The sequence below is a fragment of the Garra rufa genome, chromosome 6 (assembly GCF_049309525.1).
Source record: "Garra rufa chromosome 6, GarRuf1.0, whole genome shotgun sequence".
Taxonomy (NCBI): Eukaryota; Metazoa; Chordata; class Actinopteri; order Cypriniformes; family Cyprinidae; genus Garra; species Garra rufa.
The window spans coordinates 54200580-54225202 of NC_133366.1; the positions used below are offsets into that span (position 1 = coordinate 54200580).

At 32.6% G+C, this 24623-nt stretch overlaps 1 protein-coding gene across 2 annotated transcripts in view; it reads right to left on the reverse strand.

Annotated features, from left to right (window-relative positions):
* The window catches only part of LOC141337400 (amyloid-beta A4 protein-like), a 41590-nt gene that overhangs the window by 9160 nt on the left and 7807 nt on the right, over window positions 1-24623 (reverse strand). The window contains exons 2-10 of one of the 2 annotated variants that reach the window (XM_073843213.1): window positions 10959-11126; window positions 9317-9446; window positions 9114-9226; window positions 7669-7859; window positions 5832-6049; window positions 5548-5715; window positions 1819-1952; window positions 577-651; window positions 277-435 (exon numbers count right to left, since the gene is read on the reverse strand). In XM_073843213.1, the coding sequence (XP_073699314.1) occupies window positions 277-435; window positions 577-651; window positions 1819-1952; window positions 5548-5715; window positions 5832-6049; window positions 7669-7859; window positions 9114-9226; window positions 9317-9446; window positions 10959-11126 (1356 nt within the window). The remainder of the gene's footprint in view (window positions 1-276; window positions 436-576; window positions 652-1818; window positions 1953-5547; window positions 5716-5831; window positions 6050-7668; window positions 7860-9113; window positions 9227-9316; window positions 9447-10958; window positions 11127-24623) is intronic. The other variant, XM_073843214.1, reaches the window with a different exon arrangement.

The window sequence follows — 24623 nt, forward strand, 5'->3', positions numbered from 1 at the left end:
GTAATGATGCTGAAAATTCAGGTTTGATCACAGGAATAAATTACATTTTAACAGATATTCACAAAGAAAACAGTTGGGTTTAAATTCCAATAATATATCACAATTTTTACTGTATTTCTCAACCAATAAATGCAGCCTTGGTGAGCAGGAGAGACATTTTTCAAAAATCCCACCGACCTCCAATTTCTGTTTAAATGTCAAGTAGCTTGTATGTATCTGTGAAGAATGAAGGCCATGTGTATGTTCATGTGTGTGTGCTGAAGAACATGCGTGTACCCGGGGCGGATCGGCCTGCAGGGCGGACAGGTAGCTCTCCAAAGCGAGGCGCCGGCGGTCGTTCAGAAGCGCTTCCACTCGTGCCATATGTGTCTCCACCAGCTGCTGGCGCTCGCTGGCCGCCTCCTGCTCCAGAGCCTCCACCTTCTCCTGGAAATGCTGCAGGAGGAACAGAGAAGAACTCAAGCAAAGCCTCGTGGAAACTGAGAGAATATTCCAGTAAGAGCGAGGGGAAAGATCCTCCAGGGCCTCATGGGAAATTTCCATGCACTGATTTCCTGGTAAAGGACACAAACTGACCTGGATCACGGCTTTCTTGTCATTGCGCGGTAAACTCTTGGCCTGTCTCTCGGCCTCCTCCCATTCCCTCATCACCTACAGGACATGATACAATAATCGTCCAAAGCCGCAATTACAAAAAAAAAAAACATTGATTATTGTGCGTGCTAAAGAGGTGTGTTTAATACATGAGAGGCAAATCGACATCAAAATACTGAGAATAATTATTTATAACAAATTATTCTGAATTTTAAATGCATTTCAGTTTCTGGAAAGTGTTGAAATGATTTAAAAAGTGATTCAGATTTGTGTATTTGCTCTGGTGTTCATCACAGCCACAAATACTTCAAAATTTAGACTTACTTTCAAACTTTTTTACATTTTAATCTGGACTCCAATATGCCCTGGATATTGTTTGAAAGTGTTTTGATTCTTTATTGTTGGGTCAAACTTTACATTAGGGCTTCATTAGTTAACATTAGTTCATTCATTAGCTGCCATTCAAACATTCATTAATCTGAGATCATTCCAATATTTAATAACAAACTGTTCAAATCAAAAGTAACTGTTGTTATTTAATGAGCTAATGTGAACTAAGAGTTGTATTTTTTAACAAAGATGAATAACGTCTGTAGCAAATGTAGCTGATTGTGAATATGAATGCATTAACTAAGGTTAACTGTAAAGTGATATCTATTGGTCTTTATAATCTTTTGCACTTTAATCTGGGTACATTTTGCAACTTTATACATTTTGTATGTATTGCTTTATTGTATTTAAATGTTCAGTTATTTTTGTTATAAGAAAATAGTTATTAAAGCTGTTCTACTGTATTATGACTCCACTTCAATATGGTGATAATAGATATACTGTGATAAAAGCATTATCAATTAATCACAACCTGAAAATTGATAGCGGCATATCCCTATGCATATTGCATATTTGTACTTTTTTTATTTAAAGAAACCAAACCAATGTATCGTTGACATTTGTGAAAACGAGAAAAGCAATACATTTTTTTACTTAAATTTTTTTATATAAAATTACGGCATGAAGTTGCTTCAAACAATAGTATAACGCTATTTAAAACATCAATGTAAATTGCGATCATCGTAATTAATAATCGCAATTACAATTTCAAGGAAATAATCGACATTTATGATTTAGGTCATAATCATGCAGCTCTACGTAAATGTCACTTTTGATCAATTCAGTGCGTCTATGATGAACAAAAGTATTCATTTCTGTGAATAGGTTCTGCACCTGAGACATGCGCTCGCGGTGTTTGGCCTCCAGGCTTTCTTTGGCTTTCAAGAAGTGCGCATGTTCGTTTTCGTCAGCTGGTGTCTCCAGGTATCGGTCCACGGCGTCCGGAGGGCTGGAGGAGGGAGTCGGCACTGCAGAACAGAGAAACGCTTTTAATACAGTATGTGAGAAGAGCAGACCGTTTAAGGGAAGACACTGCAGGTGAAAACACTGTTTTTTCATGCACCTGTCAAGTTTGAGATTTTAGGCTTTTTGGTGTTTCATAAAGTGTTTTTTCAGACTAGTGGAGCGAAAACACCCAAAAGACACTGTTAAGTCTTTCTTTTATAGCACTTTATCTATTTGTGTCAAAAGATGTCAATTACAATACAGATTTTTAAAGGCCAAGAGTTAATCTCCACTTCAGTAGCACTTACACACACCAAACTTGACATTTATATTCCTGTCTATATCCTGAAGGTTTTTACAGAGGGATTTGTTCATATATATTTTGCTTGATTTTATACAACATTTTATTCCCCCAAAAATGATGAAAAATACATGGTTTTTCTGAATTATGGAGTGACAAAATGACCCAAAATCCCCTCTGTAAAAACATTTGACTCTAATATGTCAAAAAAAAAAAATTAAACAATAATTTTGAAACTGATTTCATCCAGTGTTTAGATGTTTGTACTAGAAATGTATGCAAATTAGCACATTTGCCTCATTTGCATATTTTAACCTAACATTTTAGAAACCTTGTAATACAAGAAATGTTTGCAATTATCAACGTAATCAATCAACTGGGTAACTAAGGTGATAACTAGTAGTTAATTTTCTACCCTATTCACCTGCAGTGTTTTGCCTTAACAGAGTTAGAAGAGATGGTTATGAAGCGGTTAAAGCTTCCAGCTGACCACTTTACTCATGTTTAATCTGTAATGAACTAATAACTGTAAAACTAATAACTTTTGTGCCAAAACATTGTTTTTGAGTTCCGGCAGCATGAGGATTCATTAAAAAGTAATAGATTTAAAATGCATTTATTTAATCCTAAGTATAGTTCAAGTCTAAGGATATAATTATTATTTATAACATAACTGTAAATTATTCCTATCTTAAACCACTGATATAATCCAACTGCACTGACCCTGGTTTTCTTTCCCTTGTTAATGCAGGACATTATCAAAAAACTTGATTGAAACCATGATTTGATTAACTTAACATGAACTAAAGTCTAAACAGCAGCTGGAGGAACATTTACAGATAAAGCCATGAAGAAAGAAGCAAGAACGATCATTAATATAAAGATAAGCAGCACTGCATTCATGATCTTATGCATGCAAATAAAACACACACACACACACACACACACACACACACACACACACACACACACACACACACACACACACACACACACACACACACACACACACACACACACACACACACACACACACACACACTCATACTTCAGTGCCTTAAAACACCATCAGTTAGTTGAAGAATCTGATTTACAGGAGAGTAATTGAGGAGAAAGATGTGAGTGAAACAGCAGCCACACGCGTGAGACAGAGCCAAACGCCAGTGAGAAACCCACACACGTCAGATCAGACTAAATTAGAACAATCCACCCAGTTTACTCTACTTCATGACCTTCAAACACATTTGAGACCTTCTTTTATCAGTGGAACACAAAATGAGATGTTTAGCAGGATGTTCACGCTGCTTTTTTTTTTTTAAATCAGTGGCTAAGATCCAAAATTGACAAAAAATTAAACAAAAAAAAAAAAAAAACAGATTTTTTTTTAAATGTATTGTGAAAAAGAAGCTAAGCGGACTATTTTCTAACAAAAATAATATACTTTAAAATATACACTTAAGTACTGTTTTCAGACACTGTGTGTCATTTACAATTAAATAAAAATGTATTGTTTAAATTTATATTAGCGTAACTTTAGAGTACTTTTTAACCCATAAGTACATTTTTATATTTATTTATTTTGAAATATGGTTCAAATGATTATTTTTTATTTTAATAATTAAATTAATTTTTAGAGTTTAATGCATTAATTTATCATTTAGTTTAACTTGATGTATATATAAAAAACTAAATCTGAAATAAAATTAATAAAAACAACACACTAAAAAAAATAAAAATTACTGACAAAAACACAACAAAACTAACTTAAGTATATTTGATTGCACAATTAATACTCCAAATAAAGTTTAATTATAATTTATGCCAGTAAGTCTCGAGCGATATGTCAATAGTTATGATAATAGACTTGAACTATACTTAGTATAAAATAAATTAATTTTAAAAAGAATATAAATTGTAATTTTTTTTAGAAAATAACTGATAGTTTCACTTTTATTTTTTATTCTTTGGCGGAAATAAGTCACGAAAGCATCTCTCTCTAAGTATACTTAAGTGGTCTTTTATTTAATTAGTATTTTTGTAACACTCTTCTGATTTGAAGTACATTTGAAGTACAGCTGGCTTCAAACGATTATGAAAATGCAATAATCGAGATAAACTATAGTAGAGTTTAATGTCACTATTGATGAGGATTGTATGAACTTTACATATTATCTGTCTTTAAACGCAAAATATTTAAAGCGTACCTTGCAATAGTTCCACTTTAACACAATCAAATATACTTAAGTATATCTTTAGTTGGACTTCTGGACAATTAAAGTGCATTAAGTACAAAATTAGTTGTTCCAATTTAGCTTTAAATATACTAGTTTAGTACACTAGAAGTACAATTGCACTGTATTTTTATTAAGTACATAATATGTAAATGTATTTCAAACAATTATGAAAATGCAATAATCGAGATAAAAACAAAAAAAATTGTTTCATTTATATCTTTTTATGTGTTGTTATATGTGACCCTGGACCACAAAACCAGTCATAAGGTTAAATTTTACAAAACTGAGATGTATACATCATATGAAAGCTCAATAAATAAGCTTTCTATTGATATATGGTTTGTTAGGATAGGACAATATTTGGCTGAGATACATCTATTTGAAATCGGAAATCTGAGGATGCAAAAAAATCAAAAAGACTGAGAAAATCACCTTTAAAGTTGTCCAAATTAAGTTCTTAGCAATGCATATTACTAATCGAAAATTACATTTTGATATGTTTACAGAAGGAATTTTACAAAAAATCTTCATGGAACATGAACTTTACTTAATTTCTTAATGATTTTTGGCATAAAAGAAAAATCAAAAATTTTGACCCATGCAATGTATTTTTGGCTATTGCTACAAATATACCCCAGCGACTTAAGACTGCTTTTGTGGTCCAGGGTCACATATTTAAATTGACCAATAATATTAAGTTCCGGACCCACTAACAATCGTGTTTAAAAAACGTGATTACAATATTGACCAAAATAATCGTGATTATGATTTTTGCGATAATCGAGCAGCCCGATAATTGAGAATAAACTAGTTTTTTCACAAGAGAAGTATCTTAATATCTACAGATGTGAGTCATATAAATGATCGCTCTGTTTTAAAGGTGTGTTTTGTATCTTGACGACTCTTATCGTGGTCTGCTGGCATTATATGAACATAAGATCCTGCTAAATGCTGTGGTTTGTGTTTGACTGAGAAGAGTCAGTCATATGTTGTGTGTGGCAGTCATGAGAGCGAGTGAGTAAGCGTTGATCAGTGTTAGTGGCTCACGCGGTCGGACGGTCGGTCGTTCGGTCGGTGACTTACAGACGCTGCTGCAGACAGACAGACAGTACTCCTCCGACTCAAAGTTATTGCGGTTTCCTCCGCAGCCGCCGTAGATGAATGGAGCGCAGCGGCCCTCCTCACGCACAAAATACCAGCGGGGCAACATGGCCCTGCAGGGGCCCGTCTCTGCACTCGCAAAACACACCTCTGACAGGACACACACACACACACACACACACACACACACACACACACACACACACACACATGAAGAGCTCTGTCTGACGATGAGCGAACGCTGGCTGTGATTGGCTGATGCTCACCTCTCACCACCTCCTCCACTGACTCTGTGGTTGTCGTTGTGGTTGTGGTCATTGCGACGCTGGTGCTCTGCCGCTCGTCGACCGCCTCGTCGTCTTCGTCCTCCTTCTCATCCTCGTCTCCATCTCCATCCTGGTCGTTGTCCAGAACTTCCTCTTCCTCGTCCGCATCTTCGTCGTCCTCCACCACGGCCGGTTCGGATCCTGCGTCTCTCGTCATGCTAGGGGAAAACAAACCAGGAAATCAGAACCACGCAAGGCATCTTTACAATCTTTCACAGCAACCATCTGTCACCATTCAATCAGGGATCAGATCCAGTGGCGTTTTTGTTTTTTTCTGATGTCATATTATAAGCTTTATGCTTTATGATAAAGTGCCAAAAACCTAGAATCAAATCCAATTCGAATCAATAATTAATTAGCTTCTAATTTTTTTCGGTCTAGTTTATCTGGACATGGGTCAAAGACATTAAGATGTATGTGTGTATATATATTTTTTTATATTAAAAAATGTATAAATATTGCTTTTATTAGTGCATATAATTAAAAATGTAAAAGGGTAAAAGACGTTAAGATGTCCACATTAAACAAAATTCACAAAAGTGATTTTATGTCCATAGAAAGCACATTAAATAAAAAGAGTCCACTTTTTAGAGTTTTTGGAGAATAAAATGTCAAAATTTGGGTGAAATAATGTTACATTGTCATTCAGTGCGTAACAATATTTATGTAAAAATTCAAATAGCATGTTTATTCTGACTTGTACATATTAAAATATATAAAAGAATAAGGGATTATATTAAATTTGATCGTGTTTTAAATGAGTAAAAAATTCTTACTGACAAATGGGTGAAACCTAGGATAGTGGCACATTTAAAAAAAAATGTAGAATTACAACTAATTAGTATTTGGGGTGAGAGTAATTTAGGGGAAAATGTATGATATTTATTTTTTGCTCAGAAAAACAAAAACAAAAAATGCAAATAAATTAAACAGAAAATGTTTTAATCATTCATAAAAATGAACAATAATAAACAACTGAGCATCATTATAGGCTTAATACTTTTTTAAGTACAGTATTGATTTTGTGAAGGTCTGATGCAAGTCTGATTACATCTGTTAATAGTTGTGAATAGTTTGCTTATGTTATATGTTTAATTTGAATATTTTTTTTCTGTCTATATCATTTGATATATGACAATAAATGAATTTGTGTTAATTATTTATTTATTTAGACTTTTAACCAGTTTTACTTTAGTAGCAATGAGACACTATTATGGTTTTTATTTAACTCTTTTATAAAAAAAAATATTATTTTTATATTCTGTTTTTATTAAATTAATTTATAGTATTTTTTTATACAAATTTTAGTATTTCATTTTTAAATTCATTTTTATTTTTTTTAATTCATTTTTATTTCAGTTTTAGTTTTAGTTATTTTAGAACATTAAGCTAAACTAAATTAAAATGAAACATTTTGCCTTGGCAAGTACCTGAAATAAAATAAGATTAAGGTTTTAGTTTAAGGTTTATTTTATTAAAGTTATTTTATTTCAGTGAATGTTTATTTTATTACAAGTAATGTAATTTTATGGTTTTAGTTTAACTATACAAACATCACTCTGTGCTCTAAATGTAAAGTATTTACCCCTCAAGAAGTTTATTTTTCTGACTATAATCACAACTATCATCATCAGACCAGTGTTGTGTTCTGAGCTCGTCAATGGTCTACACAGATGATATATCACTGTATTATAGGATTTCTAATCAGGCACCAAATAAAATACGTCACAAAAGGTTCTTTCAGGTATCTAAGGGAGATGATTTAGTGTGTATGTACCTGTTCTCGCTGTAGTCGTTCTCAGCTCCTCCCCACCAGACGTCTGAATCGTCTTCCTCCACGGCTGCGCTGTCCGTCTCTTTCTCCGCTTCTGCAGGACAACAAACAAACTCGACGCCACGGAAACGATCGATACCGCATGGCAACAGCATCCCGTAGTCATGGAGATTCATGCTGCGGTCGCCGCAAGACTGTGGAGAGACGAGAGTGTGTGATTGGACGGAATCATTTACTGACAGGAGAAACATCAATAACAAACACCAGACCAACAACATGAACCCACTCCAAATAAATCAATACAATGATTCAATAAATGTGTTCAAACTGTGAACTTTTATGTTCATTTGTATGATTGTACATGTTTGATAATGTATTGATCTGTTAAAATACAGTGCTAAACAATTAGTAAAGGTTTTAGCATATGTTTTTGTCATTTTACTTTAAATTCATTTATTTATTTATATATGTATTATTTTATTTTATTTATATTTTTATGATACATACTTTGTACCAGTGTTATTTCAGTATCAATGAGATACCGTTATACTTATTATTACATATTTATTTGTATTTTTTCTGTTTAGTTTAATTTTAAGGTTTTAGTAAATTAGTAAAAGTTTTAGTATATGTTGTGTTTTTGTCATTTTTGTATTTTTTTGTAATTTATATTATATATTATGGTATATACTTTGTACCAGTGTTATTTATAATTTTTAGTGCAATTTTATTTTTAGATTTTCTGTTTACAGTTTAATTTTATTCATTCAAATAAAAAAAATTAAATGAAGGCAATTTGAAAGTTATTCTAGCATTATTTTCTTGACAATTACCAGATTTAGCCCCATTTTTATAATGTTAATTTTATGTAAAAACATCCAACTGTTGACTGATCAAAAGTTTGTGTATGTATATATGAAAATTTTATTTGCAAAAACAAATAACTCAGTTTTTTTTATTTTGAAAAATCATGTTTTTATTGTATTAGTTGTATTTTTACTTTATATCAAAATAACTGCAGTTTGATTGAGATCAACTGCAATGCACAATGAAAAAAAAAAGATTTTTGAAAAAAATGCTAAAAATAGTTTTCTTAAATTGATCAAAAGTGACAGCGCAGACATTTATAATGTTACAAAAGATTTCCATTTCAAATAAATGCTGTTCTTTTGAACTTTCTATACATCTGTGAATCCTCAAAAATAACATACATCACAGTTTCCACAAAAATAAGTGTTTTTAACATTGATAATAATCAGAAATGTCTCAGAATATTAGAATGATTTCTGAAGAATCATGTGACTGAAGACTGAAGTAATGATGCTGAAAATTCAGGTGCGCATCACAGAAATAAATTACATTTGAACAGATATTCACATAGAAAACAGATATTGTAAAACATAAAAATATTTAAAATTTTTACAGTATTTTTTTCATGCTTTTCTGACCTCTTTGGCGACGGTGTGCCAGTGCAGGTGACTCTCACACATGTCCATGCGTTCCTGGTGCAGGAACTTACACTTATCAGGAACCAGCAGAGCGTCGCTCACAAACTCACCAACTGATACAGAGAGAAACGGCACATGATGAGCATAAAGGTGAGAACAGGAGGTGATGGAACGATACGTGGCATGTGCTGAGACTCACGCACCCAGGCAGCGGTACGGCACCACGATGTGCATATGACTGCGGCACTGCTTACGGCCCTTCTTACACCAGTCCCAGATACTGACCGGCTGATTGGCCTCCACCACGTTTGTGATCTGAAGCTCTGGATACACCTGAACAACACAGACACCACTTCATCAACCTCTGCTGACAAGAGGAAGCTTTACCTTCACTGTTCCTCAGTGGAGGAATGATCTTCCCAAGCCTGCAAAACACCTCACATCCTTTGAGGAATCATTATTTGTGCATCTCTTAGTCATCATTGGATTGCATTGTGTTATATGTTTGGATCATTTCAATCTCATCTTTTAGATCAATTACATTTAGATCATTTTATGTCAGTATCTGTTATAAAAAACAGTTTACATCCTCCTTTCAGAATCTGCAAAATGCTAATTATTTTAGCAAAATAAGAGGGATCATAGAAAATGCATGTTATTGTTTATTTAGTACTGAGCTGAAGAAGATAGTCTTACCTCGTTCAAAAGTTTACATCCTCTTGATTCTTAACACTGTGTTGTTAACTGAATGATCCACAGCTGTGTTTTTTGTTTAGTGATAGTTGTTCATGAGTTAAACTGCCTGCTGTTCTTCAGAAAAATCCTTCAGCTCCCACAAATTATTTGGTTTTCCAGCATTTTTGTGCATTTGAACGCTTTCCAACAATGACTGTATGATTCTGAGATCCATCTTTTCACACTGAGGACAACTGAGGGACTCATATGCAACTATTACAGACGATTCAAACACTCACTGATGCTCCAGAAGGAAAAAACATGCATTAAGAGCCGGGGGTGAAAACTTTTGAACAGAATGAAAATGTGTAACTTTTTCTTATTTTGCCTATATATATATATATATATATATATATATTTTTATTTTTTTTTATTTTTTTTTTATTTAGTACTGCACTTCAGAGGCAACAGAAGATAGTTACATGTTTCCCAGAAGACAAAATAAGTAGCATTTACCCTGATCATCAAATTCCAAAAGTTTTCACCCCCGGCTCTTAATGCATGTTTTTTCCTTCTGGAGCATCAGTGAGTGTTTGAACCTTCTGTAATAGTTGCATATGAGTCCCTCAGTTGGCCTCAGTGTGAAAAGATGGATCTCAAAATCATACAGTCATTGTTGGAAAGGGTTCAAATACACAAAAAAGCTGGAAAGCCAAATAATTTGTGTTTTTTTCTGAAGAACAGCAGGCTGTTTAAGACAAACAAGGGACTCATGAACAACTATCACTAAACACACAGCTGTGGATCATTCAGGTAACAACACAGTGTTAAGAATCAAGGGGATGTAAACTTTAGAACAGGGTAAAACCATCTTATTCAGGTCAGTACTAAATAAACAATAACATGCATTTTGTATGATTCCTCTTATTTTGGTAAAACTGTGAAAGGAGGATGTAAACTTTTGACCTCAACTGTATAAAATGTTTGAATGAACGATTTAATCTTTATAACCCATCTGAATGATTATGTCATTGAAGAGCAAAGAGCGTCTTAGATGTGTTTCTGGGTCAAAGTGACTCTGATGATACAGTGGCTCATATATAATCTTTTACTCTTTATCTTTGGCCTTGTATTGGCGTCATAAATAAAGCACAGGAATGCTGTCTTCACCTCTTGGCAGTACTGCAGGATTCCCTCTTTTGTCCCGATGCAGCTCTTGGTTCCGGACGGATCGGGTTCCCATTTTCCGGTCTGAACGTTGATGTGCATGTTGAGTTTCCCGCAGAACATGGCCACCTGAGGCTCGGCCAGCAGTCCGGTACCGGAGTCCGACGGCACCTGCCACAGAACAACAGACATCAGCATTAGCTCTTGATTTCTTTCCTATTAAAAACATTGCTTCACTTTGAGAAACAACACAGTACGCCTGAATGCATTTATGTTGAATGCACATATGTGATCCTGGAGCATTTGTAGCAATTGCCAACAATACATTGTATGGGTCAAAATGATCTATTTTTCATTTATGCCAAAAATCATTAGGATATTAAGTAAAGATCATGTTGCATGAAGATATTTTGTAAATTTTCTACTGTAAATATATCCAACCTTAATTTTTGATTAGTAAATGCATTGCTAAAAACTTCATTTGGACAACTTTAAAGGCGATTTTTCCAATATTTAGATTTTTTTGCACCCTCAGATTCCAGATTTTCAAATAGCTGTATCTCAGCCAAATATTGTCCTATCCTAACAAACCATACATCAATGGAAAGCTTATTTATTCAGCTTTTATATGTATAAATCTCAAAAGAAAGAAAAATTGTGGTGCAGGGACACATATTATTGGTATACATGCACATCAGTATTTCAATATTAGTACTGTGGGGGAAAAATGGCTGTAGGATATGCAATTTTCATTCAGAAATTAATGGTAAATTTCACAAATAATAATGAAAAGGCAAGTAACACTGAATTAAATATAAAATTTTGTATAATAGTATTTTGTTTTTAAAACATACCTTAATAATTAATTATAATTTATAAAAAAATATAAATAATAATTATTTACACACTGCAAAAATGCTTTTCTTACTTAGATTTTTTGTCGTGTTTTCAGCCAAAATATCTTAAATCAAGAAGGATTTTCTAGACAAGTAGAAATTGTGTTGCTTTCAGAAAAAACAAGCAAAATAATCTGCCAATGGGGTAAGAAAATAATCTTGTTTTCTGTTTGAAATAAGAAAAAACTCACTTAATTTTGACAATTTTTTCTGAAAACAAGACATTTTTTTACTCGTCTAGAAAATCCTTTTTGATTTAAATTTTTTTAGATATTTTGGCTGGAAACGAGACAAAAAAAATCTTAGTAAAAAAAGCATTTTTTTGCAGTGCAATCTTTATTTAACCCAAAATACAAATTGTTGGAAATAATCTGCATGTACATATCAAAAGAAACTGACATTAACAATTATTATTCATTATAAACTCTTAAAAAGTCATGGAAATGTCTTTAACGAATATACATTTCAAGCCTTCAAATATTTAATTTGAGTAATTTTTTTTTTAAAGACTTAAATAAATTATTAAATCATTAAAACATGCAGTTTTTAAATCTTCTGAAATTAAATAATTTTAATTTTAATAAAATTGCATATAATTTAAATGTAATATTATTTATTTAACTGTTACTATTATTATTATTATTATTATTATTATTATCATTTTTTAAAATTAATATATATTTTTATTTTATTTTACCAGGACATTCCTATTGTGATATGTTTTTTTTTTTTTTTTTTTTAAATGTGCATGTGAATCAAGTCAGATATAAAAGGCATGAAAGGCCTCACATGGAAAGAACGAGCGATGGAAAGTTTGTTCCCGCCGGCGGCGAAGGCCACGTTTAGTTCAGACGGTGGATTAAGATGAAGCCAAAACACCAGGAGTGTCCTGATAATGCCAGAACACAAGACTAAACAGGTTTAACCTTGACCATCTCAAATAAAGCGTCTACTATCAACATTTCCAGTGCCGTGTGTTCAACCTTTAGAAGCTCTCAGGACTTTACTAAACAAACGCTGCTTCATGACTTCATGAGTAAATAAACACTTCCTGCAGCAGTAACTGATTGCTCAGTGAGCAAGAGTGAGGAAATCCATCTAACGTACACGGATTGCATTGGTACAGTTCAACTTTAACACAGATTTGCCTCAATGACACACGACTGGACAAAGAAATATGTCCATAAATGTGTTTGTTTTGACTCTAGAACAAATAAATCCTTTCATAAAGGTTGCAGCAACACACATGCATGCCCATTTCTGCCACTGAATAAAAAAATAAAACTATGCAATTTACTTTTTATTCCACAATACTGCATTTTTCTTACATTTTTCTCATACAAGTCCAATTCTGAGCAGAAAAATACACAATTTTCTTACATAGTCCCATTTTCTTCATAATAGTCCCCGACCCTATAGTAAGATACTACTACTTGTTTAAGTATACACTCACTTAGTTTTGATATTTTTTTCCTTAATATCAAGTAATTAGTCAGCTACCCAGGTAACAAATGTAGGTTATAAAAACATTGTGCAAACATTTCCACTTTTCTTCTCAAGATTAGAATGTTGTTTAAATGTTACAAAAATGTTTCTTACAACATTCTACTGTTAATTTCACCCCAGATATAATGTTATTTGAACATTTATTTTTAATAATTTAAGAACATCAAAAAGTTTTCTTTATGTGATTAGAATGTCATTTAAATGTTATATAAAAGATTTTAGAAAGTTTATCAAATACAAATAACATCATAAGGACATTACATTTTTTTATCTAAAACATTGTGGAAACATTGTTTCTAAAATGTAGCAATTTCCACTTTTCTTCTCAAGATTTAAATGTTGTTTAAATGTTACAAAAATGTATCTTACAACATTCTACTGTTAATTTCACCCCAAATATAATGATCCTAAATATGAAAGAACATCAAAATGTCCAGTTTTCTTTATGTGATTGAAATGTCATTTAAAGGTTATAAAGACGTTTTTAGAATGTTTATCAAATACAAATAACATCATAAGGACATGATCTAATAATATTTTCTCTCAAGTTAATAAGAACATATATCAAAAATATATTTTGACCCTAGACCACAAAACCAATCATATGGGTCAATTTCTTGAATAAAGTTGAAAAAATAAGCTTTTCATTGATGTATAGTTTGTTAAGATAGGACAATATTTGGCTACAGATACAACTATTGGGAAATCTACAATGTGAGGGTGCAAAAAAACCTAAATATTGAGAAAATCGCCTTTAAAGTTGTCCAAATGAAGTTCTTAGCAATGCATATTACTAATCAAAAATGAGGTTTTGATATATTTATAGTAGGAAATGTACTAAATATCTTCAAGGAACATGATATTTACTTAATATCCTAATAATTTTTGGCGCAAAAGAAAAATTTTGACTCACACAATGCATTTTTGGCAATTGCAGGATGTTTTGTGCTTCAAGAAATAAGTGGGATATGAACTCTAAATAGTGAATTTTTCTGCTCAGAATTGGACTTGTAAGTAATTTTGTTTCCAAAGCAAATGTATCTTTAAGGATGTTTAGATATTTGTACTGGAAAACCAGACAGAAATACTGAGAAAGAATCCATCTCCAGCCCGACGCCCACCGATCATAATAATGGCTCTTGTTTGCGAAGCTTTTTTCAGACACACAAACGCTGGGTAATTTGTGACGGCCGTCTGAGGGAGTCTGAGTCTGTTTTGAGCTCGGCGTGAGGCTGAGAAACCTCGCTGAATGAGCGCATTGTGTTGAGAAGGACAAAGACGCGCGGGAGGGGAGAGAGACAGACAGAAAGAGGAAGACCTGCAAACGTTTTGTGCTCACTAATCTTATTAGCAGACTCAACGTGTTGGCAAAAAAACAACGTCCTGTTTGTGATCACACTGTGATGTTTAGAAGAGAGAAACATACGGGAACGCACTGATATGGCAATGCTACAGCTCAACCAATCAAAACACCCTGTGCTTTAATCTAAGAGACAAAAATAAACATTCTAAAATATGCAAACGACCTATTATCATATTATAATCATGCAAATACGCATGCACTTAGTCAACACTTTATGAAGAAATGTTTCTTTTATAGGTTTAAAATCCATCCAAGTTATTCCTAAAAGCACAAACAGGCCTGAATGAGAATCGCCGATTGAAAACACTGAGAAAATCTCATCAACAGCTCAGCTGAGAAACTCCAATGTTCAACAAAATATGCACTCTTTTTGAGCCTTTTTAAAGATAAACTGGCTCAGAAAATGTCAAGGACAAAGCATATCTCTCTATTTATTTAAGAGCCAAGGTTGCCACGGTCATGGAAAACCTGGATATATGAGGAAATCAGGAAGTGTGCGCTGGAAAATTCTTGAATATGATTAAACTCATGATAAAAATCTTGGAAATGTCTAAAATAAATATACAGTTTTCTTGTTGCATCAAGCTTTAAAATTAAACATAGCAATTAAAAACATTAAAACATGGTTTTAAAATTAAACATAATAGTAGATATATATATTTAATAACAAGATTATTTTAATTGCAATAAATTTAAAATTTATTAGATATTTAATTTTATTTTATTTTATTTTATTTGATTATTTAATTTTAACAAGTCAGAATTATCTCAACCTACATGGAGGCCTTTAAATACAGCCAAAAAGGTTGCAATCACTTAAACTAAAAATTATTAAACATGACAAACTACATCAGTCAGGCAAGTCAATTAAATAAAAAAAAAAAAAAAATCTAAATATTGAGAAAATCGCCTTTAAAGTTGTCCAAATTAAGTTCTTAGCAATGCATATTACTAATCAAAAATTACGTTTTGATGTATTCATGCTAGGAAATTTACAAAATGTCTTCGTGAAACATCTGGAAGATCGTTATTTAAAATCCTAATGATTTTTAGCATAAACATTTTTGATCATTTTGACCCATACAATGTACTTTTGGACATTGCTACAAATATAAGGACAAAAAAAGTTATAATAATGTTCCATGACTATTACTTTAAGAATGTTTTGCCCTAACATTTATATACTTTATATGACTAAACACTAACCACAAAACCTTAACAGAAAACATTCTGCATTTTTAGAATTAAAGATACACATTTATTTACTTCATATTTATAGTGGCGTCACGAAAAGGGGGTTTAAAAAGGTTTTGCCAGGTTTATCTTACTTCTCGGTATGGGTCAAAGACGTAAAAAAGGGTTTAAGCAGAAAAACAACAAGTGTAATAGTTATTGTTTTTCCCCCCCAAAAATAAAAATTTTCTGTTTAATTTCATTGCACTTTTGTTTCTGTTTTTCTGAGCAAAAAATAAACATCAATTATTTCTCCCGAATTTACAGACGACACCCACTAAAATGTCATTTAGTGTCAATCTTGTCAGGCATATTTATAACAAAAATCAATTTATGACATATTAAAAGATGATTGCTTTCACCCCAAATACTAATTAATTGTAATTCTAAATTTTTACAATTTGCCACTATCCTAAGTTTTGCCCATTTGTCAGTAAGATTTTTTTTCTCATTTAAAAAAAACAATAAAATGTAATATGCTTCCTCATTCATTTATATATTTTAATACGCACAAGTCAGAATAAGCATGTTGTTGGAATCTGTATATAAATATTGTTACACTGAATAACAATGTAACATTATTTCAACCAAATTTTGACATTTTATTCTCCAAAACCTTATGAAAACACTAAAAGTAGACACTTTACTTACATTTAATGTGCTTTCTATGGACATAAAATCACTTTTGTACATTTTGTAAAACACACACACACACACACACACACACACATAGAGTCAAATCCTTCCAACCGCAGGCGTTTCTTCACACGCCAGCACATGCCATCCCGACACGCGGACATATGTGGGCTCACAGGGTCAGCTGGGGATACGGGATAAACTCCCATAAAGCCGCTGGTCGGAGTTAACGTGATCTCCGTGCCGCCTGCAGCCAAGCGTCAATCATCCTGCCGAAGCCACGCCCACCACAGACAACATCAGCATCAGACACATTCCTCAAGCAGGTGTGCTGCAGACGGGTGGAGCAGACTCACTTATATGAGCCACAAACACGAGACTCACTGTCTGCTGCATGTTGAATGGTAGATTGCTTAATAAACAGATGAATACTTTATTAATGAATCATTTCTGACATGTTTCACTCAGTTTGAACAAGAGCTGTGCTTGATTGACAGCCCTAGTGATGGTAACTAAGGTGGGCGGGGCTTAGTGGGAGAGCAAAGGATTTGAGTCACATGACCTCCTGCTGTCTAATCACACCTGCCGACCATAAACCATCAGATACCGATCGACGCTAACCTCTGACCTCTGACCTCCTGTGCTAACGACACACACGCAAAATGTTCAAAAGCACCTTGTTATCTATAAATAAATGTTCTGAACTCAATGAGCTTTAGAACTGGAATTCCCATTAGAAATAGGTCATTTGTTTTAGTCAATTATCCACCGTCTGAGCTTCTCATTAAAGGTTAATATGTGGTTTGATCATTTACTGTAGAGGACAGAGTCTACCCTGCTAAAGGAGAACAACTAAATCAGACACAACTGAGATTTCACCTTGCTGCAATAATACTATAGATGACATCTCAATCAGTTAGACGAAAGAACACATCCGTTTCTAGTTTTAGTTGCTCACGAGTTAAAAAAATTGAAACATAAATAAAAAATAAATAAAAATAAAAACCAAGATCTGTGCAATACATTTTTTGTTTCTAAATGGAGATTAGTGACATTTGCTGAAGTCTCTTCTAATTATCAGATGTTTCTCTTGAGAAAAAGAGCCTTTTAATCTAACAAACATCTTCTCTAGAGTTTTAGATCTCATGTGTCTCAAATAATGTTTAGATTTGCTAAGATATTAAAGTCAGAGATCTCAAGATGAACTCAAATATTACACCTCACGACTTTATTATTTAGTATGCTATTGTAGTTTTTATGAATATTTTTTTTAATTAATGTAATTTTAGTAATTTTGTTGATTTTATAATTTTTAAAATATTTTCAAAGTCAATTTTATTTTATTTTTTATTGTTATATTTGATTTATTTATTAAAGTTTTATATATTTTATTTTATTCCAGCTAATATTTATTTTATTTCTAAGTTATTAAATTTTTTTAAATGGTTGTATTTTAGTGACTTATATGATAACACTGGTTTGGATTTTTCCAGAGGAATTGTAGGAGAATCAAAGCAGGCACTGTAAGCACTGACACACAATAAACATAATTTATAATAGTTGATGTAAAAATGTCAACATGCCTTTTGAGCCATGAATTAGCAACATCTGAAGAAAACTGTTAAAAATCAACTACAGAGCAATGACTTCAATACTGTATGTGAGTAACTGGGTTGAATTATGAGACTGAACATTAACCGCTGCAATCAGCCACTGGAAAAAACCCAAACCAGATCAATCCAAGTCTCTTACGCTCATCAAAGTTCCATTTATTTGTTTAAAAAAGCAGAACAAAGGTAATATTATAAAATATTATTGCAATACAAAATTAGCTTTTTTTAATATACTTTAAAATATAAAAATATATAATTTATTTTTGCGATGCAAAGCTGAATTTTTATCAGCCATTACTCCAGTTTTCAGCGTCACATGCTCCGTCAGAAATCATTCTAATATACTGATTTATTACTTTTATTATCAATGTTGGAAAAAGTTCTGCTGCTGAATATTATTTGTAACCTGTGATACTTTTTTAGGATTCTTTGATGAATAAAAGGTTAAAAAGAACAACATTTATTCAAAATAGAAATCTTCTTTAACAATATAAGTTGTTACTATCACTTTTTATCAATTTAACACATCCTTGCTGAATAAAAGTATTCATTTCTTTCAAAGAGAGAAAGAAAGAAAAAAATGTACACACCCCAAACTTTGAACAAGGAGTTTATTGTTACAATGTTTTTTTTTTTTTAAACATTTTATTGATCAAAGAATCCTGAAAAAAGTATCACAGGTTAAAAAAAAATATTAAGCAGCACAACTGTTTCCAGCATTGATAATAAATCAGCATATTAGAATAATTTCTGAAGGATCATGTGACACTGAATACTTTCGAAATAATGCTAAAAATTCAGTTTTGCATCACAGGAATAAATTATCTTTTAAAGTATATTAAAGTAGAAAACCACTATTTTTAACTGCACTAACGCCTTGATGAGCAGAAAAGTCTTTCTGATCCCAAACTTGTGTATACATTCATGTATTAGTGTCTACTGTATAATCCTTTACTATTGAAAGCAGCTTCATCTTATTTGATTATTTGCTTTTATTTGGATCTTGGTGGACAAAGAATACGATCAGATGATTCATATCAAATCAATGAATCAGTATGAATCAGTGTAAAACAGATTCACATTTTGAGTCAAAAATACAGACTCAATCTAACATTCAGATTGTAAACCAGTGTATAAATGACCCAATCTGCTAAACTCTCACTCACTGTCCACTTATAAACACAGCATCCTCTGTGACATCATATTGACCCTCAGTGGAGCCGTGCGATTGGTCAGTCAGGCTCGGTTCTGTCCCATGTGACCATCAGATAAATGTGTCCATCTGCTGAGCTCTCGTCACATTTACATGCGAATACAACACTGTGATTGGGAAGAGTGTTATCAGAGCAGCTCAGGACCTGTGTATATGTGTGTGTGTGTGTGTGTGTGTGTGTGTGTGTGTGTGTGTGAGCCCATGATCAGACAGGCCAGAACGACACCCCAGGGACACACACACACACACACACACACACACACACACACACACACACACACACACACACACACACACACACACACATATACACACACACACACACACACACACACACACACACACACACACACACACACACACACACACACACACACACACACACACACACACACACACACACACACACACACACACGCGCCTGAGGACGGGGATATGGAGATCAACTCGTATCTCCAGCTAACAAGGTGTCAGGATGAGACACTCAGTCTCACCAAAACACATCACATTAACACCAATGTCAAAAGAAGAAGAGAAACCAATAAATCATATTTTGAATCCATTTCATTTTTTAGCATTGTGATACCATTTTAATTATTAAGTTTAAAATGTTTTACCCTCAAATTTGCATTGTAATAATGCAAAAATAACATGTAATACGTTTTAACATAATTTTTTGTAGGGATGCACCGAATGTTAATGAAAAATGAAAATAGCAAAAAAAAAAAGCTATTTTGGGGTTTGGCCACATAAGTGAAAAGGCATTTATTTGTACATTAAAAACACATGCCTGATTCAAGAAGGGGGTCTTAAAAATGGCAAAAGAATATTAATTCTTAATTAATGTCTACTAATGTCTACAAATGTTCAGTAAACATTTTTAAATAGTTGTTTTGTAATTGATTTTTTTTTTTGAAAAGCAAGACAAAACTGTAAAAAGCACATTTTGGCCATTTATTTTATGCAATGGTGAAAAAAAATTGGCAAAATGCATGGCAAAAACACGAAAAACCGTGTTCGGTAATCGGCTTTCGGCCCAGTGTTTAATTTTGTTCGATGCAACTCTAGTTTTTTGCTGTAATTGTCAACTGAGTATTTTTTTATTTATTTAGATTTTCAGACTATATTTAACATAAATGGTTCATAGAGCAATATTTTTAGCCTTATATTCGGTATATAGTACACTACAGTCATCTATAAATATTTTAATTTTCTCATGTTTTTTTTCACTGATTTTCTCAAAGTGTAAACTTAAAAATAAATAAATACATAAATCTAATTTATTTTTGTGATGCAAAGCTGATTTTTTTATCAGCCATCACATGATATCATTCAAATATACAGATTTATTACTTTCATTATCAATGGTGGAAACAGTTACTGCTTAATATTTTTCTGAACCTGTGGTACTTTTTTAGGATTCTTTGATGTTAAAAAGAACAGCATTTATTCAAAATAGAAATCTTAAACAAACCTTAAAAAACAACATAAAGAGTCCCGAAAATAAAAAATAAAAAATGCACACAGGAAACTTCTTTATGCCCTCAGGTAACTATTCACATGCACATGGGAATTTTTTGCATGCTTATGCATTACAAGTTCTAGTTTTACATAACCTATTTCCTTTGTGCATCACTGCCATCTTGCTTTGAATAAAACAAGAGCATGGGTGCACATGAATTAACAGAGATCTACTTGCTCAAAATTTGGCTTTTCTTATTGTAGTACCTCTAATATCAAGGCCTGATGTTCAATTTAATACGGTGGAGAAACCATGACAAGAAATAGGCTGTTGGCATAAAATTAGCCAAGTTAAAAGGTCTATAAAAAAGACTGGAACTGTAAAAAAGGGCTTAAAATGTGGCTTTCACTAGGGCAGCATGACATTTTTCAAAGCCTCAGATGTCTTTAATGCAAAGTCTGTTGGCGGCCAAGAAACCACACCATGAAATAGGCTGATGAAACAATGTGCGTTGTCTTATATGCTAAGTTTAATGGTTTCTTGTTCGCACATAAAAGACTGTATATTTTTTATTTTTGCAAAGGTCCTTAAGGCTATGTTACACAGTGCAGAGAATATAATGAGAAGAAACACAAAATGCGTATAACCTGCTTTTTGCCATATGCTACTTTCTTTTTTTCATACTTTTCCAGAGCTGGAAAATAATTAAATCAAATTCCATACTATTCCAAACCCCGTGATTTACATAATTACTTTTTTTTTCCACATAAATACTGAGAATATGTGTTTAACTGGCAAGGAAATGAAAAAGCAAATAATGAATTTATATTTTCTCAAAATATAAATTCTTCTACTCTTCTTGTGAATTATGAGGCAGATGTGTTCCTGACAGGTCTAATGATATTCATCCAGGTGTGGACGAGTGACAGACAGAGAAACAGGTGTGTAAATTCTCAACCTTTCATCTCTATAATACAGTTTCTGCGGTGAGATCTCAACAGCAGTGAATTACATTGTTTTCTACTTTATTTTAAACAGTAATACTTGGTATTAGAGCTCATATTTTCTATTTTACTTAAACAAATTAAACAAGCTGTTTCAAATACACACCGCATCCGGTTTCAAACACATCAGACACTTCCAGTGCAAATGTGTTTATATTATTTAAATTGAACTGTGTAATATTACTATTGTGTGTGTGTGTGTGTGTGTGGCATTTACTCAGCGCACACACACACACACACACACACACACACACACACACACACACACACACACACACACACACACACACAAAGAGCCATGTGATGAAGATGTCTGTTCCCACAGAGACTGTTGCCACGACGCACCCCCGCGTCGCTCTGCTGCCATGACAACGGTCAGCCTCACACCCATTAACCCCAGTGTCCTCAGGGAGAAAGTCTTTCATTGAGTCTCTCACATCAGATCCACACACACCACAGCATTACCATTATTACTGCATATGAAATATACGCTCATGTATAATGCTGACACAACTGAGACCTCATTTAGATTTAACTACTACCCAATACTCACTCAAAAATACACTGCCACCGCTCAAAAGCTTGGGATCGGTAAGTAATGTTTTTTAAAGAAGACTCTTCTGCTCATCAAGGCTGCATTTATTTGATTAAAAATACAGGGGAAAAAATTTTAAATTGCAAAATGTTATTACAATTTAAAATAACATTTTAAATTTTATTATGCTTTAAAATATAATTTATTCCTGCGATGCAAAGCTGAATTTTCAACAGTGTCACATGATCCTTCAGAAATCATTTCAGGATTTTTTGATGAATAACAAGTTAAAAAGAACAGCATTTATTCAAAATAAAAAAAAATCACTTTTTATTAATGTAACACATTCTTGTTGAATAAAAGTAATTTCTTAAAAAAAAAAAGAGAATAAAATTGTGCTGAACAGTAGTTTAAAAAAAAAAGAATCCTTTCTATTTTAAATAAATGCTGTTCTTTTCAACCTTTTATTGATTAAAGAATCCTGAAATAATATCACAGGTCCCAAAAATATATTAAGCTGTTGTCAACATTAATAATAATAAACCAGTATATTAGAATGATTTCTGAAGAATCATGTGACACTGAAGACCAGAGTAATGAGGCTAAAAATTTAGATTTGTATCACAGGAATAAATAATATTTTAAAATATATTCACATAAAAATGGTTATTTTAAACTGAAATAATATTTCACAATTGTACAGTATTTTCTGTATTTGTGATCAAATAAGTGCAGCCTTGATGAGCAGAAGACCATTAAAAATCTTACTGATCCCAATATACAAATATTTAAAAACATAAAACTAAATTGCATGCACTAAAAATCTTCTGTGATATAAATAGGCTGTATTTTATATTCCTAAGTGAAATGAGACATCAAAATAAGATAGTGTGCAGTATAAATGATGAATAACTGTTTATTATTTGAGTAATCTGGTATCTGCTATCCAATAACAGCCTAATCCGATCAACACAAATCATTGAATGCATGATTACATTATTCAGTCCTGATCCTGTCTCTGATATATCACATATCCATGGATAATATGAGATCTGAGACTGATGGACGATGGAGAGATCATATTCACATCTGACTTCACATAAACCTTCAACATCAGTGATGCACTTTTTGCTTTCATTAAACCAGACGATCTTCTGGCCAAACTCATACTGTAAAATGATGGCTGGTGTTTTTATAATCGCAGTAAAACACTATTTTAATAACGCAGAGACAATACCACAATCCTTCAATCGCTCCTGCTCTCGCTGCAAATGCAGGAGCCAGATGAATCTGAGAGTGCACACACACACACACACACACACACACACACACACACACACACACACACACACACACACACACACACACACACACACACACACACACACACACACACACACACACACACACACACACACACACACACACACACACACACACACTGTAATTTAGCACAAACAGTGGATGTCCGCTTTGGGAGTAAACAGGAGCAGGAAGCAAAAAGAAACGCCCATGAGCCACATTACTGAAGAAAGACAGTATGTTTTAGTACAAAATGACTCTTAAAAAAAGTTATTAAATCATTTTACATTTTATTTTTATTCATATTTACCTAAAGGGACTTAAAAGTGAGGAAAATTGCATGCAAGGTCAAGTATTGAAAAGAAAATACTATTTCAGTCTTTCTTGATCAAAATGTAATGTGCATCTGTAAATTTACTAGCATTAGAGAGAGAAAAAAAAGATTACTGAAATTTTTTTTTTTTTCAAAGATTACTGAAGAAAATACTATTCTTGTATGATTTTATGTTTAAATCAGTGTTTCTTTATAAATATCTGTAACATTTACTAGTAATAGAAAGTTACATATAACTTAATTAGAAGTAAACATTTTTAAAGTAAAAAACTTTAATTTTTTTAGTCATTAAAAAAAACTAGCAATTTTTTTTAAGAAAATACAAATTTTAGTCTTTCTGCTTTGAAATTCAATGTTTAGTTTTGTGTTACTTGTGTTACAAATGGTTTCCAAGTAAATATGTGAAAAATTACAAGTAATTTTTTTTAGAAAGATTGATGAAGTAAATTGAACAAGAAAATACTTTTGAATTAGTTTTACTTGTAATTAATTCAATGTGTTACTTACAATCTTTAAAAATAAAGATTACGGAAGTACACTCTTAAAAATAAAGGTGCTTCACGATGCCATA